This window comes from Dermacentor variabilis, chromosome 2, assembly GCF_050947875.1.
Source record: "Dermacentor variabilis isolate Ectoservices chromosome 2, ASM5094787v1, whole genome shotgun sequence".
NCBI lineage: Eukaryota > Metazoa > Arthropoda > Arachnida > Ixodida > Ixodidae > Dermacentor > Dermacentor variabilis.
In genome coordinates this window covers 111,917,043-111,934,514 of record NC_134569.1, presented here as the reverse complement: position 1 = coordinate 111,934,514, position 17,472 = coordinate 111,917,043, and the positions used below count along the sequence as shown (strand labels likewise).

Genomic DNA, 17,472 nt, shown 5'->3' with positions numbered 1-17,472 from the left:
TAAGCCGACATATATTGAAGAAAGAGGCACCGGGCCTGCCTTCTGTGGGCGAGGCGACACGGCAGGAAGGGGCAAGGGGAAAGTGCCTGAGGCTAGTTCCCCGACGTTGTGCACTTTGACAGGAATACGTGTAGCGGCGCTGTTTCTCCCGTATCAACGACATAGCTTGATTTTAGTGATTTCTACCTTCAAAGCTAACATATAAGCACAACCTACAGTAAAAAATAAAGCTGAGTCGATCTTTACTATCGACGACTCATTGGCGCTTGCTTTTTATTTCTTTTCTTTTTTTTTTGTCTTCGGTGGCAGAATCGAACGTGATCTAGCCCAGAAGCTCAGGGTTTGCCTTGGACGGCCACTGCGTAGTACCTCAATGGCGGAAATTAGTGGTCGCTCACGACCACACATATCGCAGAACGATTTCACACTTGCAACTAATGAGACAGTGTTTCACTGCTGTCTCTCGTTCACGTATTAATCGCGCGCCACAATGCACTAAAACAACCTTATAAATTTCCGTGCAGCATCTTCTGCAGCTGCGAAGGGTACAGACTGTTACGGTAGTTATGGCAGATGGTCACCAGCGCAACTATTACAGTGCTAAACAGGCAGAGCGATGAACAGGACCAGAAGAAGAAGAGAAGGATGCGAAAATGTACACGCGTGGTGGGCACAAGGCGCTTTGTGCGGACGGAAGTCTGGAGAAATGTTCTTTTCTGCGTGCATTTTAGTCAGTGGAGAAGCTAACAAGACGTTCTGGTCGCGCTCTCAAGTGAGCAAACAGAAAGCTTTATTGCGGAGGAAATGTGATCTCAAGAGGACTCGTGCCATCTTCGGTGGCACCGTCGAAGCCGGTGGGATCCATCACATGAGCACTTTTTTTTTTTTTTAGCTGTTCAGTTCACCCGATAAATAAGCGTAAATAACTGATTTCGCTAAGCGACCAGTAGGACTCACATGGACTTCCGTTTGGAACAGGAGAACTTGTATGGTGTTCCTGTTTGTTTAGTGCAATTCACTAGAAAGTATATTTATCATCGCGCAAGACAAAAAAAGAGCTGCGGTGTTCGTTTTATGATCGCCCAACGTACTCAACGCGAGTAGTACTTTCACTCCACTATACTGGACACTGAGAGAATCTTTTTTTTTTTTTCGCTTCGGTTTCCACGTGGCATTATTACGGGCATTTACGAGACCTTGTTTTCAGAGTTAATGTGGTTGTCTCCTCGTTTCATGCACTGCATGCCAGTTGACTACAAATCGCTGATATAATGCCATAATCGGATCACTTCCGACTTAAACACTTCTGCTCTTTGCAAAGCAAATATGTTGCAATGGCAGATCGGGGACGTCGTTCTAGAATGTGGGCCGCGCGCCGATGTGGGCCGCATGGAGAGTGGCAGATGGCCCTCTCCATGCACCTAAAGGCAGATAGCCCCGTGCAGCAGTCGAGACTACTGCACCGATATCAGAGGTATCAACTTGAAACCTTCGTGACGTATGGCTCATTCAACAACTGCCCATCGGAATTATTAGTCCGTGCATACCAAACGATGCCGATTAGCAAGTGAGTTGTTCGTAGTTCTGCAGCTAAGAGTAATTATTCACGTTGCATTAGTGCTTTTTCTTTATACAAGTATACACGGACTGCAAAAAAAAAGTTATAACGATTTAAGTTAAGATACTCTCACTTATGTGCAACAGTATTCACGACTCATTTAAATTATTGCATGGTGCACGAAAAGGTCGTTCGCGTGTCTGATGTTCACCGAATGGCGATCTCTCAGATGGCATTCTGTGCCTGACGCCCACTTTCTTTGCTAACAAAGTGTGCATTCTTCAGCTCCGTCGAGCGCGTTCGATGTGCAGCACTTTCGAATTTCAAGAAAGGTCTGCAGACGAGTTTAGCTGCAGGAATGTCGTCGCATTCACTCCAAATGCCACCAACACGCCACGCCAAACAAGTGATGTGGGAGTGTCCGGGGCACGAGACACTTCGTATGCGCACTGTTCAAATACCGCGAGAAGTCTGACCTGAAAACGCTAGAATATAAGGTATGTGCTAGGACACAGTGTACAGTGAGACGTTTAATTCTCCTTTGCACTGAAAGATAAATCTTGTTGCTGGGCTAGTTAATCGATAATGCTTATGAAAAGACATTCCGCAAAACAGACGAAGAAGAGATGGGGGAACGAGAAGGCACTGTAGTCTGTGTCTCTCGCTACTCGACTTAGTTTGTTTCGCGCAGTATCTTTTCCTAAGCGTTGCAAGATTGCAAAAGTTATCATTATTCAACAAAGTAGACAGCCGATGCATCTCGCATGCGGCTGTCTTGCCAAATTGAAAGTGCATTTACATGCTTTGTACTAAGTTTCTTTTTCATATTGTATGCATTTATTTCTTATTCTTTCTTTATTTTTTTGTTGTGTTGGGTAGCCTATACTACGGTGTTCTATATTGCCTTTCCCCTCCAGTTGTTTTTGAAATATCTTGTTTTTATCACTCCCCCTCCCCCCTATGTAATGCCCGCAAGAGCATTTAGGGTACCTGAATAAAAAAAAGAATAAAAAAAACCAGATTGGGTCGCCATTTCTCGATGGACTGTCCAAGGTGGCAAGAATAACCCTGGTCCCAATAGGTGGTTTTACGAAATGCTTCTAATGTATAAGGCACTCGGTAGGACGTCGTCTGAAAAAAAACTCCGAGGGCACCTGAGCACTCCTTGACTTGTGAATGCCAACGGCGCTGAGCGCTCTTTCGAGTTTTGCGCTGCGACTACAGTACCATACCGGTACGTGCTGCTTCAGCCAACAAGCCGCCAACGCCGCATGCCACCAACACGGCGATGCCCTCTCCCCTCACGCAATACCTGGCGCGCTATTGCTACAGCAGGTGTTCCCCTTCACCCGCTTTGCCAACGCCTTCTAGGTAGCGAAAGTCCTGTGCACTTCAATCCACGACGTCAGGCTACCTTTCCCGACTGCCATATAATCTAACGGAGATGCTCTTGAGTAAGCCGCGGTGATACTGACGTCAGCGCTTTCGCCAGGCAGGGTTTGACGGTGGAAAGTTAGGTCCATGTAGCATGACGTCATAAAGCAGAGTGCACAGGCCTGCTATGTAGGAGGCGGTGGCTCTGCTCCGTCGAGGAGCGCTCGTGCCGAGTACGAGGGTGATGTGGCGTTTCGACGGTGCCCTCTCCCCTCACGCAACACCTGGCGCGCTAACACGCGGCAGGTGTTCCCTTGTGCTCGTTCTGCTCTATCGAGGCGCAGCTGGTGACGCGGCGCCACAGCCAATGGCAATTCCAGTTTAGGTGCTGTCAAAGATGATCGCTGCTAAAGATGACAGATGCGGGTATTTTCGCTCAATGGGCCATTTGACGTTTTAGGACAAAAAAAAAACTTACATATAGCACCAGCTCCCACTCAAGTACAGTCAACTTTCGTGGTGAGGCTGTGGCGACTGGTTTTGTTTTAAATGCTGGTCTTCTTCAGTTAAAGCCCCTATCCATGCACTGTTTCCACCTTTCATATCTGGTCTTCAAACATGTTCTTAAAGGTGTCGTCAAGTGCTCGTAGGCAGCCTCCCAAATTTCTGAAATTCATCACTGTGGCCAGCTCCTCAATGTGCAACCTCGTGGCCAGTTCCCGAGCTTTGTTTTCCGTGTTTGTACGAAAAAAATAAACGTCACGTCTTATATTCGAGCAAATACGGTAAGTGCGTCTGTCTCTGATATGCGCTTTTAATGGCTCAACTTGTATATAGGAACTTTCTCTAGCCACCGTCGTCCGTACTTCCGTTACTTTCTCAGTACCTGTGTCAGTACCAGAAACAGCGCCGCGTAATCAAGCGCAAAGAATAACGTACCGTGAATGCATAGCCCGCGAGGATCAAAGTTAAAAAGAAAAATAATAACGTACTATGATTTCACAGCACGCGCCGCACACCGAAGGTCGCCAGAGTGATTTTTGTCGCCGTCGTTGGCCTGAAAGGCCTGTCACGCAGCAACGATATCGGGTCATCAATCGTAATGGCATCGGCGTCTGTCGAGGCTCGGTGAAAAGCTGTCTGCCGACGAGTCACCCTGTCATTGCGATCGATGGCGTCGCCTTTATGTCGTGTTTTGCTAGCGTGAAGCCCGTTTCTAAGAGTTTCGTGTAGGCATTAAGGAGACCGTAATGCACTGAGTGAATTGACACTGGAGATGCCTTCCTAAATATTTCGCCAAAGTGGTGGCTCGGTCGTGAAGCAACGTGCCGTCGAAAGCGTCAGCGAGCCGATGCATCTCGCATTCGGCTGTCTTGCCAGATAATCGAAAAGGCAGCGGATGGTGAGAAAGCGAAGCTACCTCGAAGAAATAGGGAAAGCAAAGAGCTGACTGACTATGGTTTGAGAACAAAAAGAAAAGGTACTCAGAGAAACCATACTTGGAAAACTTTGTCGGGGAAACTTGTAAAAAGAAAAACAAGTTCAGAAATAGAGATTTCGCAGCAATGTACCGCCTACGACCCTCTTCATATCCGCAAAGAGACGTAGCTTTATATATATATATATATATATAGACCAGCAAATCGGTGCTTCTGAAACCACCGCCAGTGCTGTATTCTACTTCCAAGTGATTATAAACGTCGGGTTTCTCTCTGGATATGATCGTGTCAAATTCTTTGGGATCTTACAGAAAACATAGAAAGAAAAAAAAAAAGACATCCCGGTCGCCGTTAAAAGCACTGCATGTCTCGAAGCCTTCGCTTCATGCTTCACAGCGTCATCAGCCTTAGAAAGGCGCGAGAACCATCGAAAATATCATCATCATCATCATCATAAATCATCATCATCAATTATCATCACCAACAACGACATCACCTTTGGGTTATGAGTGTGGTCCGCAACAGCACAAAGTCATCTACCAGAGATGTTCACTTACACCTCTGTCGTTCGTCAACTGAACGCACCTCACGGAAAGCGCGCGTGTAACGCGTTTCTATAGATCCGGAGGCTACACGACTATGACCGTGGACTAGTGCTAGCGACAAGCTAGTTTTGAATGAATCGTGTTCCCTTGCAGTTTGCAGCGTTGCAACTGAAACCGTTACAGCCTGTCTTGCGCTTCAAATGGCGATGACGCCTGCACGGCAAAGTTGGATTTCCGGACGCATTGGAATTGCACATCTGCGACTTATTCAGAGACGTCAGCGTACCACTAGTTAGTGTGATGCTTTTAGTAATCGCAATATTATGACGAGTACACAATTTGCTTTATGCCCGGCGAACGTTTTTTACCAGCTTATCGCTCTTACCAAGTTATCGTTCTACGCGAGACACGCTTATTGAATATGGAAAATCATTTCAGCGGAAGCCCGAAAGGTGGAGGTAAGTTCACGAAGAGAAAACCGCATGGGTTTCCTTTGTAGCTTCGTGGCTACAGTCAGGTGTATGACAATTTCTCCCTTTCACACGTTAACTGTGTCGCAATATTTTTGAAGGTCATCGCGGATTCTGTGGCTCTTGTCTAATCTGATTGCACGTTCTACTCGAACGCTGTTGTGCAATGTAGAATGTCAGCGATCGGGAGCAATTTTAATGGAATGTACGGTGATAAATGTATAAATAATGAATAGAGGACAAATTCATGCCCCGGGTGAGGGAAGCAATTTCGTAGCCGGAAACACGTGACAGATGCTGTTTCGGGCATCACCTATTACATTTTGACTAACACCGACTGTGCTCTTGGTAAAGGTGATGCTTTAGGTGCCACTTGTTCTTGTTATTGTTTTTTGCCTCAATTTTACCCAATAAAGAGGCAAATTCTGAACTCACGCCTTTGGCCAGTGTTTTACTCTTTACCCTTACTACAACGTGACAATGTTGACTCGAAACTGTTACATTGTAATAAAATTAGACATTATTTATAGTTGTCCAAAAGGAGAAAAAATAGATATGATATATACTTAACTAAAGGATGAAAGCTCGCTTCATATATTGAGCGCCGCTTGATTGGCCCTCGAGGCCAATCAAGCGCGTACACTTACGCGGCCAGCTATAGGCGCGTACACTTTACGCGGGCAGCTAAAATGTAAAAAAGAAATAATTATACAAGCTGCATGTTGTGCACCCGCTTTACGTCGCGCTCTCAGCGAGAACAACTTTGTTGAGCGTTGTTATTTCACGTTCGTGGGAAGCTTTGCTGACGTGCTATTTACCTTATTTTTTTCCATCGCCTTTCGCGCGCTGTTATCAGGCTCAGCGACTTGCCCTCACTTCGCCTCCTACCACTTTCGAAAGCTATTACTCTTGGACTGTCGGGACGCCCGGCGTGTTAAACTCTCTTAATTTCCTTTGTGTGTGTCTCCCTCTTCGATTCCTACCATTTCGTTCGTGTTTTGATGTTCTTTTTTTCTTTTCTCTTCCTTCTTGTACTCAGGCTGGCTGGGTTTAAACATGAAATAACTCCTGTCGTCCTTAGTAAAACCATAAACTGTTTCCCGAGTATCTCCGCTTCCTGCACTCGACTGTAGATTAAATAAACTCAAAATCGCAACCTCCTTGCAATCTCAGTAACTGCGCTGAGCCCGAGGCCGGTGGGAGGCAAGCATCCCTTGCGCTCTGCTTGCTTGTTCTATAGCAGCGAGGTCTAGACACGCGCAAATTTGCACCGAAAAGAAACGAGAGGAAACACAATAAATAAGAAAATAGACAACTCCTCTCTCTCTCTCTCTCTCTCTCTCTCTCTCTCTCTCTCTCTCTCTCTCTCTCTCTCTCTCTCTCTCTCTCTGTGCATGCGTGCGAGTGCGCGCGGAGCGCTTTTGCCCCTGTAAAGCTGTACTTTTGGCAAGAATACTGTGCACGAAACAGAGCACCCTTTCAAGGGGAAGAAATGGTTATTTAGTTGCTGTTGGTTTGTGAGTACTGGCTGTCCACAATAGCGTTTTTAACAGCCTGTGCTATTTTATTTTCTCGTTCTCTGTTTCACCTTACTGATTTGTCTTTCTTCTCATTTTTCATTGTTTTATTTATTTTTGTTCGTTTCGTACGATTCTTGCATCTATTCTTCACTTAGGGCTTGCAGCAATGTGCCATCTCCCATTGCGACTGTAATTCGCAAAACTCTCGCCCAGTTTCTTGTGCCAGCTAGCACAAGAAACTGGACGCTAGCAGTGTTTTGTACGGCCGTGCACTTAAATATACGTAGATGCTTTTTAAAGAACACCACATGGTCAAAATTAATCGTGAGCCATTTAGTACCATGTTTCTCATAGCCCCGATGTTGCTTTGGAATGTTAAAATCAATCACTCAATCAACCAATCAATATTTTACCAGCCCGCTCACTGTTTTGCTCTCTTTCTCTCAACTTGGTGGTAGCCGTGAGAGAAGTAACGGCTAATCATCATCGACAATATCCCAAGCTACTGGCGTAGACTGAAGAATCTTCATCGCCGTGATCACAACGAACAATTTATTAAAATACTCCTGTCTTAATTAAGCGCCAAGTTCGGTTCCTCCCAATCGTACGTTCCCTTTAATGGTGACGGCCGTGGCCACCGCTGAGATGAATACGATGTTCCGCGACCGCGCATTTCAAGTGCGTGAAGTGCTAGCAGGTTTCCACGGACCCACGCGATGACATCGTGGAAGCCGCATCCACACCTTCCAACTGCAAACGTAACAACTCACTTAAAAATCGAGTGTGCCAAGATCACGCTGGCAAACTTTCACTCAGCAAAGCTGCAGCCATACACTCAAGTCTGTTAAGTTTACGAAATATTAGCAGTGTACGAGTACTTAGCCGTTTCAGCCTATCTTTCCTTTCTTGTGTGTGTGTGTGTGTGAATTCGCGTAGTTTATTGCGAGTTCGCGAACGCAGTGGTAGTAGAGTAACTTGACCGCACTTGACGCAGCCTCTCGCCTCTTGTGATCTTTTTTTTTTTCATTTTGCTCCGTGTCGTTTCGCGCTCTTACAACTCGCACGAGATTGCTAGTCAGCGACACGAAACTCGTGTCGACCTTTACAACTTCGTTTCGTCACACCGCGTTCCTTTTCTTAGACGATCGAACGCTGTAACTCTTCTCCGCCCGCCTTCGACGCTCGATCATCAGCGAAATAAGGCCTACGAGCGCCTTCGTCGAAGGGGATCGACCTGGCAGCGGACTCTATTATGAGTAAATTATTAGTTTTCGCCTCCAAGGTCTGCCCCTAACAACCATGACAGTTTGTTGCAATTTTAAACGATTACGGCGCAGGCCGACGCAGTGACCGCAACCACGGCGTAGCTGTTCTCCCTTTTTCATTCTTAGTTTTTCTTTATTTCTACGCGCTACAGACAGGATAACAAACAATATATATATATATATATATATATATATATATATATATATATATATATATATATGCGCGCTCCTTTTCCTTCTTTCTCTCTTCGCAAGAGAAAGGAGCAAAATATTTCGAAACGGAACGAATAGCCCAAGATATAAAATTAGTTCTACGTTATGTGCTCAGCGTAAACCCCCGGTCTTTCGCAATCAGTTCGACCTGCCCGTCATACACGTGCCCTCGGCAAGCCACCGGCGAGAGCGGTCCTAATCAACCGACCAGGAGCCCTGCTGTCAAACACCGCTTCTGCGGCGGCGATGAAAGGCAGTAGGGAAGAAAGTGAGGCAGGTGGGGGGAGAGAGAGAGTCGGGGCCGTACAGAGCGCTCCCTTTTACCTCCTCCCCTGGTCATCGGGCCACGGGCAATCGGCGATGGACAAACAGAAACAGTGGCGGCGGCGGCGGTGGCGGCGGCGGCTGCCGCGTATCCTCTCGATCGCGCGGCCGTATGTTTGTCTCCCTGGTCTCCCACTGGTTTCCATATTTAGACCGCGTCAATGCTACGCGAACGGACTTTCCGAGAGAGCGCGCCGTGTATGTGACGCCCACGCTTGCCCGACGACGACGCGGTGTCGGCGAGACGCGTGGGAAGTCTAGCGAGCGTTCTTTCTCTCTCCCTCTCTCTCGCTTGTGGGTTCAAGTTTTTTTATCGTCACACGTCATCCGCGCTCTTTTCGAGACGTGCGAGGGTGGAAGGCGTAGCGGTGTGAGTGTCTTGAAGGGCACCAACATTGGGTCGAACTGCGCCTTCCATCGCCTGTATTTTTTCGAGCAAAGTATAAATAACGGCGACGCTTGTACGCATGCCGGCTCGACGACATTATTTTATAAATTGTAAAGGCCGTGCCTGCAGAAGGCGTTGTAGGCGCGTTTTTTTTTTATTTTACAAACGGCGCGGCTTGATGTGAGGAACACCTGTCACCCACTGTAGCTGGTCTAGGGCTACCGAACAGTGGACGCTCCAGAGAGCACATCGTTCGATAATATAAGACAACAAAAAAAAAGTCTCTTGTTACGACAAATGTCAATCGTTTCTATATTATTTTTTTTCTACCATTTCCTCGATTTCCTTTTTCTCGCAATAATCACATCACTGCCGACGAATACTGCGCTCCGCGCCTAAAGGCCTAGCGCTTCTTTGTCATCTGACAAGAAGACCACCAAAGAGCAGGTCAGCTTACACTCTTGAAACCGGGTGGAATGCTTCAAAGGTAGACGCCTGCATCCTGCAACCGAAGGCGGGGCTTCTAGGTTGCTCCCTTTCGAGGCACAAAAGAGCGCGGTCAGGGCGTAGGCCAGAATGCGCAATCACGACTGACGCATTCTTAAGGCGAAGCCCCCTTTTAGTGCCGAGCACGCCGCGTCCTGCTATGGGACGCTATCACGGCAGCGGCCACCGCGAGAAGAAGCTGCTGCCCGCACCCTTTTCATCTCACGCGCCTCGCAGTCGCGACGAGCACAAAGGAGGCTGGGATGAAAAACGGGCGCGCGCGGAGGGAGGCCCGTCTCTCGCGGAATGAATGGGCCAAGGACGCGGCGACTCAATCGGCAGTCACGCAGGCTCGTCAAATTCGCCGCGACACGGCGATCGCGTCGTACCGGGACCAGCGTCATTTCAGTGACCTCCCTTGGAGAGAAGTGATGTTCGGCAACCCCTGACATTTCGGTCGAGTTCAAAACCGCGCTATGGAGGCCTCGCTTTGAACGGGAGTGGGCGGAGAAGAGTTGGCGGCAATTTTTTTTTTTTTTTTTTGACAAGGGGAAACAAAGTCTTTTGCGGTCAGACGCGCCGCAAGAATGGGCAAAATTGATTCGTCTTTCAAGCCAAAGGCCGGGTTCACGTGTTAGAGAGTTTCGTTTTACTTGGCATCGTATAAGGATAACACCCTCGAAACGGGGTGGCCTTCATCGACCAGCGTCATCTATCTTACTATGTCGAGAAAGTATAATCATGGCATTTATCCGAGGCTGATGTGTTGCGTGCCTGTCGTGCCATCATTTCACATTTTAAGCGATCTCTCGACTTTATCTGCAAATGCCGGAGATTACTGAATACTCGAAACGGCAGCGCACACCCAGTAAATACAATCCGCAAGGACACTCTGTACCGTGTTCGGCCTTTTCTACACCTGCGTATACACTACACGCCGACTGATTGGCGGCGTTATTTCATTGAGAATAAGCAAAGCTTTCTCGTAGTTTCCCTCGCTGTGGTGATAGTCAAGAAAACGAGACTGTCGATGCTAGTCACGTGAAGCGTGGTGCCAAACATCGACGCGATGGCATTGACGCTGTTGTTTTTCGCCACTCGAACGCACAAGCAACGACAGCGAGTCGCCTCGCCAAGCGCACTAGAGCGCGCGAGCAAATATGCGGATAAATTCAGCGAACATCCTTTGTTTTTCGCGCACCGTCCCAAGTGGCAGTCGCAGCTAACGTGCCTTCGAGGCCACTCGACGAGAGCAGCGCCGGCGCGAAGGACAACCCGTGAACACACACGGCGCCGCCGATCACTGTACGTGCGTGACAGGCAGCGCGCAAGAAAAAAACAAGCCGTGCCCACTCACGATCTTGTGGTTGAGGTGCGCCAGCTCCCGCTCGGTGACCTTGCGCCGGTTGTGCTCCTGCTGCTGGCGCTTGAACTCGGTGATCTTGTAGACGAGGTACATGCCCGGGAAGGCGAGCACCACGAGCGGCTTCATCAGGCCGCTCGGCATGGCCCTGCGACCGGCCGCGGCGGCGGCGGCAGCGGGCCCGGCCTCGTGACCCGACGAGCCGCCGCGGCGATCGGCGGCCGCGCTCGACGCCACCGGCTCGCAGCAACGCATGCGCCGCTGACGTCGCTCGCCCGTCACGTCGGCTCCCGCCGGTCGATCGCGGGGAAGCGCCGGAGCAGGATGGGGGCCCGCCTCGTCGTCGTCGTAGTCGTCGTCACGCGACACGTCACACGACGACGGGCCCGGCAGTCGCGGGGGCGTCGCGTACCCGTCGTCCTCACGCGACCACGCGTCCTCGTCCTCTTCGGAGTCGCTGCAGCGCGACGACGCGGCTCGGCCCCCGCGCGTCCCCACGACCGCGGCGGATGCGTCCCTCCGGCCGCGGCTCGTCGTCGCGAGGGCAGCAGACGACGCACCTGCCGCCTCGGGCGACGACGCGTCCCCTCGCAGCATCCCTGGCGGCAGCCGCCGGTGCAGTGTCGTCGTCGTCGTCGTCGTGCGGCGGGATGCGGGGGCCCCCTCACAGTGGGCCGCATGCTAGGGCCGGCGACCGGCTGCAGCTCGGGGGATCCGTCTCGAAGCCTTTGTTCTTCTTGAGCCCGAGCCTAGGCGCACCGGTGCCTGAGCAGCGGCCGGAGGAGGAGGCCGATGTTGCGGCGACGCCTGGGCGGCCCCGGATCGATGGGCGCGGCCAGCGCCCCCTCCGCTTCTTCGCGGACCTCCTCACGTCTCGCGGGGGCTCGTGAACCCTGGCATTTCGCGCACCGGAAGCCGCCACCCATCGACCAGGCCAATATGTCAGGCTCCGGTAGCGCCCCCCCCTCCCCCACCCCCACATCTTTTCCGAAGGTGCTATCCAAGGATGACTCCCTCCGACAGAGTCGCGAATCCCTGCATCGTGCTCGACCTTTGCACCTTGCCATTACCTACGCTGAAAGATGTCAGTTGCTATATCGGTACCCGCTGAAACTTTCTTGGCTACGCTTGCGGTTACATTCCTTCGTCCATGATCTGTGCCCCGTTATCTCTTCCTTTTAGGCAGTTCTCTTTCACTCAAAGTGCGCCAATTGAGATCATTTGCGGTGACATTCTTGGCAGTTACTGTGGCGCCGAGAACGTTTTCTGATACCCTTATTCAGACACCCGCTACACCCTGTCTCCTGTTCCCGACTTGCCTATTTCTACTTGGCTAAAGTATCTCCCCAGAACATTATCTGCAATCCAAGCCACATCTCTTCGACGTGTTCGAAGTGAAACGGTCGCTTTGGTGGTGACCAAAGAAAGAGCTCCCTGCGCCTACAGTGTGACAGATTTTCCGAGCGCATTTTCCCAGCAAGCACTGTTCTCGCGTTCACACTTTCAATGCCTTTGCGCCGATGGGCTCTTCGTTCAAACAGGCAGGAAAAGAAAAAGTAACGAAAGCATTCAGAGCCTGCGCGAGCGCCGACAGTGCTCTCCTCAAAGAAACAAACAAACAAACAAACACTCTCTATCTCTTTCACACACACGCACGCAGGCGTACCTACCCCCACATCACCATATAAGTCACGTTTGCCGTGTTATTATTTGTTACCGGCGACGTTTGCTTTCTTTCTCTCCCGCGAACCTCGTTGTGTCATTTAAAGGATGCCGAACTGAAAAAAAAAAAGAAGTAATGCCTGTGCAGCTCTTGTTCAAAGCACTCCAACTTCGTTCCGGTTCAATTTCTCCTGGGAAAGCAGGTTCGTCGTTTAAAGAACCGAGACCGGCTTAGCCGTGGTGGCGTTGTGGCTTTGGTGTTGCGCTGCTAAGCTCGAAAGCGCGCGGTCAAATCCCGGCCGCGGCAGCCGCATTTCGATGGGGGCGACATGCAAAATCATCAACGTAGCGTGCATTGGGCGCATGTTAAAGCACCCAATGCACGGTAGATGCGGTACAGTGTCTTATAATTATATTGTGGCTTTGGCGTGTGAGACCACCCGAGATTTTAATTAGATAATTAAATGAGATCGTTAATTGACTGAGATTCTGGATCATCTTCTTTGGCAGTGTCCTGTGTCTTTCACAGACTGTGACAAGAAAAGAGACCGGTGGCGATTAGTCCTTCGAAGTGGAGTTCCTTTAGATCAAGTACAAGCCGTCCAGAAGGCCCACAATACGGCGGTAAGGTTAAACCTTACTTTCCCGACGTGGGAGCCGCCTGCGCCAACCCAAGGGTTGATCTTCAGGACCTGAATAAAGTTCATCATACCATACCATACCATACCATACTGAGACCGACTCCATGGCTACCTTGATCTTCTTCCTTTACTGTACCTTAAATCTGAATGCATACTTGCCAACCTTCTCAGATTTTCCATAATGTTTGTGAATTAAGGCTCCTTCTACGAGTTTACAAACGTTGCGTCAAGTTGTACGAAAAAGAAATTCTGTTCACGAAAACAATTTAACTCACCGTCATTCAAATTTTCTGTTGCAAGTCTTCTGATGAGGAAAGGACACCCGGGGGTAGTTCCTTCGAGCAACTTTATACAGGCAATTACTAAAGCAAACGAAATGAGCAAGATTAGAATCACTGAATAATAATAATAGTAATATTTGGGGTTTTACGTGCCAAAACCACTTTCTGATTATGAGGCACGCCGTAGTGGAGGACTCCGGAAATTTTGACCACCTGGGGTTCTTTAACGTGCACCTAAATCTAAGCACACGGGTGTTTTCGCATTTCGCCCCCATCGAAATGCGGCCGCCGTGGCCGGGATTCGATCCCGCGACCTCGTGCTCAGCAGCCCAACACCATAGCCACTGAGCAACCACGGCGGGTTAGAATCACTGATAACGTAAGTAATCTAAAAACGTTTTTTTTTCTTGTCAGCCTCTGCTAGTCCAAGTTTGCTGCTGCTTGTGTTCTAAAGGTAAATGCCTGTGCGTCAAAAGGTAAATGATCGTTAATAAAGTGCTTACCTATCCTTCACAAGATCAAGCTTTACATAACCGCCTCTGTGTCGCGACCGCGCGACATTATTTTTTAACGTTCACAGGCTGGCAGGGATGTTGAATGATGATGACAGGTGAGAGATGCAACCTTCTGCTTGTAACATCTTCCAGCGCGCCACAAGAAACGGCGTGTAAACTTAATTCACCAACAGCTGTACAGGGTGTGCAGTCTTCTTAATTATTCACATTGTCGCACTTTTTGATTAGCTATAGATGGGCGTCAGCGCTTTGCCCTGCGGATCAATGTTGGTGCCCTTCTGTTGGGAGCTCAGTTTAGCGGAGGCAAGTAACACATGTTTTGACATGTTGAGAACGGAGAGTCGACTGGGTTTATTCCACACTAAAAGCAGATTTGCCGAGTGGCTGTGGTGGCGCAGTCGTGCAGCCACCTCGCTTCCAAGAGAGGGAAAGAGAGAGAGAGAATAGAGAGAAAGGCAGGGATGTTAACCAGAGGTAGTTCCGGTTGGCTACCCTGCACGGGGGGAAGGGTTAAAGGGGGTAAAAAGAGAAAGAGAGTGGAAAGGGGAGATAGAGAGAAAGTGACACGAGCACTAACAAAGCGCGTGCACTATAGAGCGGTAGGGGGCGACGTTCTTAAAGTCTATCGTTAAGCCCCATAGACCGCCGGAACCCTAATAACGCGAGTAAGGCCTTCAACGCGGATGTTCTTTCAGAGCACTGACCTAAAGCTTTCAGTTCTGATAGTGGAAGAAAGAGTAGGGGGCAATGACTCCCACGTGGAAGCCAGGCGAAGTAACTGGATCTCCCAAGAGCGGGGACAACGTGTAGTGACGGGCGGCCGCTCCAGTCCAGGTGCAGCAGCCGGCACTTTGGAACGACCTGGCAGTTTAATGAAGCCGGTCCCGTTTGTCTACCGCGATGCCGGCAGCGTCAAGCTGCTGATCAGAACAGAGTCTACGGCGCAGAGCTACTACTTAGTCCATGCAATTCCCGAAAAATCTTCCATCCGCTCCAGATGGCGGTCAAGCCGATATTCGCATGCCTCTATAGCGTCGAAGGTCGCATGCCGTGGTTAAGCTGCCGCGTAGACACTACAATGTTTCCCGCTTGAACTCGCCCTCTCCCCTGCATTCTGGGAAAATACTTGTGATTTTCTTGACGTTGCCTAAGATGACATTCGATTGACGCTAAAAATGTTTCCTCTTACAGCGATGCTTCTATTGCTTGTGGCGCATTCGAATGATAATCCTCGTGGTCAGAATACGATGACTGTCAGCGTAGTTTTCTGCAGGCACTGCAAATACTCTTGACCCGATGCTGCAGTTGTGGTTGTTTCCATGCGATCTTACTCTCTTCTAAGGTTTCAGGGCTTCTTTTGCTCTCGTGTGTGCTTTTTCTTTTTTTACTTTGACCTCTTTCACACAATCCTTTTTTCCACTGGAGTGCATGTGTTTCTCTAGCCAAGCTGTCAGGCGCTTTCTTCGCTTTGTCCTTGTGGTCTTCTTGGCACCTTCAGTACGATGTATGTATGTGTTCGATAGCACACCATGAAAGTGGTAACTCTAGTTCCACCTTATCGTCCTGATGGCTAAGATTCTGGTTTCTGTAGCTGTAGATTTTGGTTTTAGCTGCAGCTGAAAGTACGCTTGACGTTGTGGGTTATCACCAAAAACAACTAGGAGAGAGGGTAAGGCTCACGGAGACGAATAAGAAGCAAATAGCTAGAGCGGTGTGAGAAAGTAGACAAAGTAGTGAGGAGGCGCAGGTGCAAGTATTTACGTGAACGTCATGTGAGAGCGCGTAATCACCTTCTTCGCTCGTTGGGTTGCGCCGACAATTGGTTGGTCGAATGCTTCACCCTAGCAAAAAGACTGTCATGTCTCAAGACTGTCACCGTGGCCGGGATTCGATCCCGGCCACGGTGGCCTCATTTCGATGGGGGCGAAATACGGAAACACCCGTGTACTTATATTTAGGTGCACGTTAAAAAACCCAAGTAGTCGAATTTTCCGGAGTCCTCCACTACGGCATGCCTCATAATCAGAAAGTGGTTTTGGCGCGTAATACCTCATAATTTATTTATTTTTAACTTACAACAAGTACAGCGTGTCTTTGGACGCAGGAAATGAGACAGTTTTTTGTCTCCGAAAGTGCGAGTGGTGATGACGAAGTATCACAAGCAACTAAATGGCGTGCAAGTTTGTTATACAATGGTTCAAATCTACAAGATGATCGTGTCGCCGAAAGCTGCCATATTTCCCATTACAACTCTGCGCTTCTGTTGGAAACGCAGGAGAAGCCGTTTTCCCACTCTTGTCCCGTTGAGTGCTCGTGATCTATGCTTTCTGCAGTGCGGTCAAAATGTGTGTGTGTGCGCTTCAGGGGTGTCCACGACCACGAGGCCGCCATATCAGATCTCGGTGACTTGAATAGTGCGTTTTTACATGTCCGAACCCCTGCTCCAACAATTGGCGCGCGCTTTGAACTGGCCGCATTAAAGCGCAGCCTAATTAATTACTGGCTGCGTTCTCGAGAAACGGAGGCTTCGCGTAGCCTGCGTAAGTATTGGATTGACAGTTATCCCATAAAGAAATAATACGAAACTTTTTAAAACGACCAATTCTTTCCTGCGCATAGGCGGAGACATCCGTGGACAGACTAGGTAAGGCATCTCAAAAGTTTCCAATGTCACTTCTTTCTGGATTACTATGAATGAGCCCATTACCAGAAGTGTTCGCTCTGTCATTTACAACCCGAAAATAGGCTTAATCCTGTGTCTCGCGATAAACAATGCATGTGGGAGTTGCCACTCGAAGCAACAAACAATGGAGATGCAGCTAGCACACTGCCACCACCGAATATGTTACACAAACTGAATGAAACAATATGACGCCTGAAGTTTTGCCCTCACAAAGTGACGGCAATCTAACTTCCGCATAATTTACATCAATGCACTCCACTTTACTTGGTAGATTTGGAGCCTTTGTTCTTTACGGTTTCTTTTCATTCGCTGAAAAAAAAACAAGAAAAAGCAGTTTCTCCCCAAAATTCTCTGTTCTTTTTTTTTCCAGCCCCTCACGTCTCTGCTGAAACGAAGGCCTGCTGATAAATAAGCCCAAGTAACGCGCTTCTCCACTGAAAGTTGCTCGCGCATCGAAGATGCGTCTTTTTGAAAAGACAACAGCAGAAGAAAGCGAAGCCCTTCGTCACGCCAAGAAAGAGGCTCAGATTGAGCTGCGCCAACGCGAGACCCCAGAGGCCATCGCGAAGATGTAGAGTTTAAGCGTTACGAGCCGCGAGTTGAGCGGTGAACAAAAGGGATAAGAAATGACCCCTTCAATGATTTGCGCCTGCCACTAATGAATTCGGGCGTCGCTTTGTGTAAAACAGCTTCTGCAATGTGTGGATAGACCGCGGTTCTGATAAATGTTACTGTTACTCATAAA

The 17,472-nt window shown here is 49.0% G+C and overlaps 1 protein-coding gene across 1 annotated transcript in view; it reads right to left on the bottom strand.

The window, feature by feature from the left end:
- The window catches only part of LOC142572557 (uncharacterized), a 55,646-nt gene extending 43,832 nt beyond the window's left edge, over positions 1-11,814 (bottom strand). Inside the window, exon 1 of the mRNA XM_075681746.1 lies at positions 10,940-11,814. Within this exon, the coding sequence (XP_075537861.1) occupies positions 10,940-11,542 (603 nt within the window). The 5' untranslated portion in view covers positions 11,543-11,814. The remainder of the gene's footprint in view (positions 1-10,939) is intronic.
- Between the last annotated feature and the right edge of the window lie 5,658 nt (positions 11,815-17,472).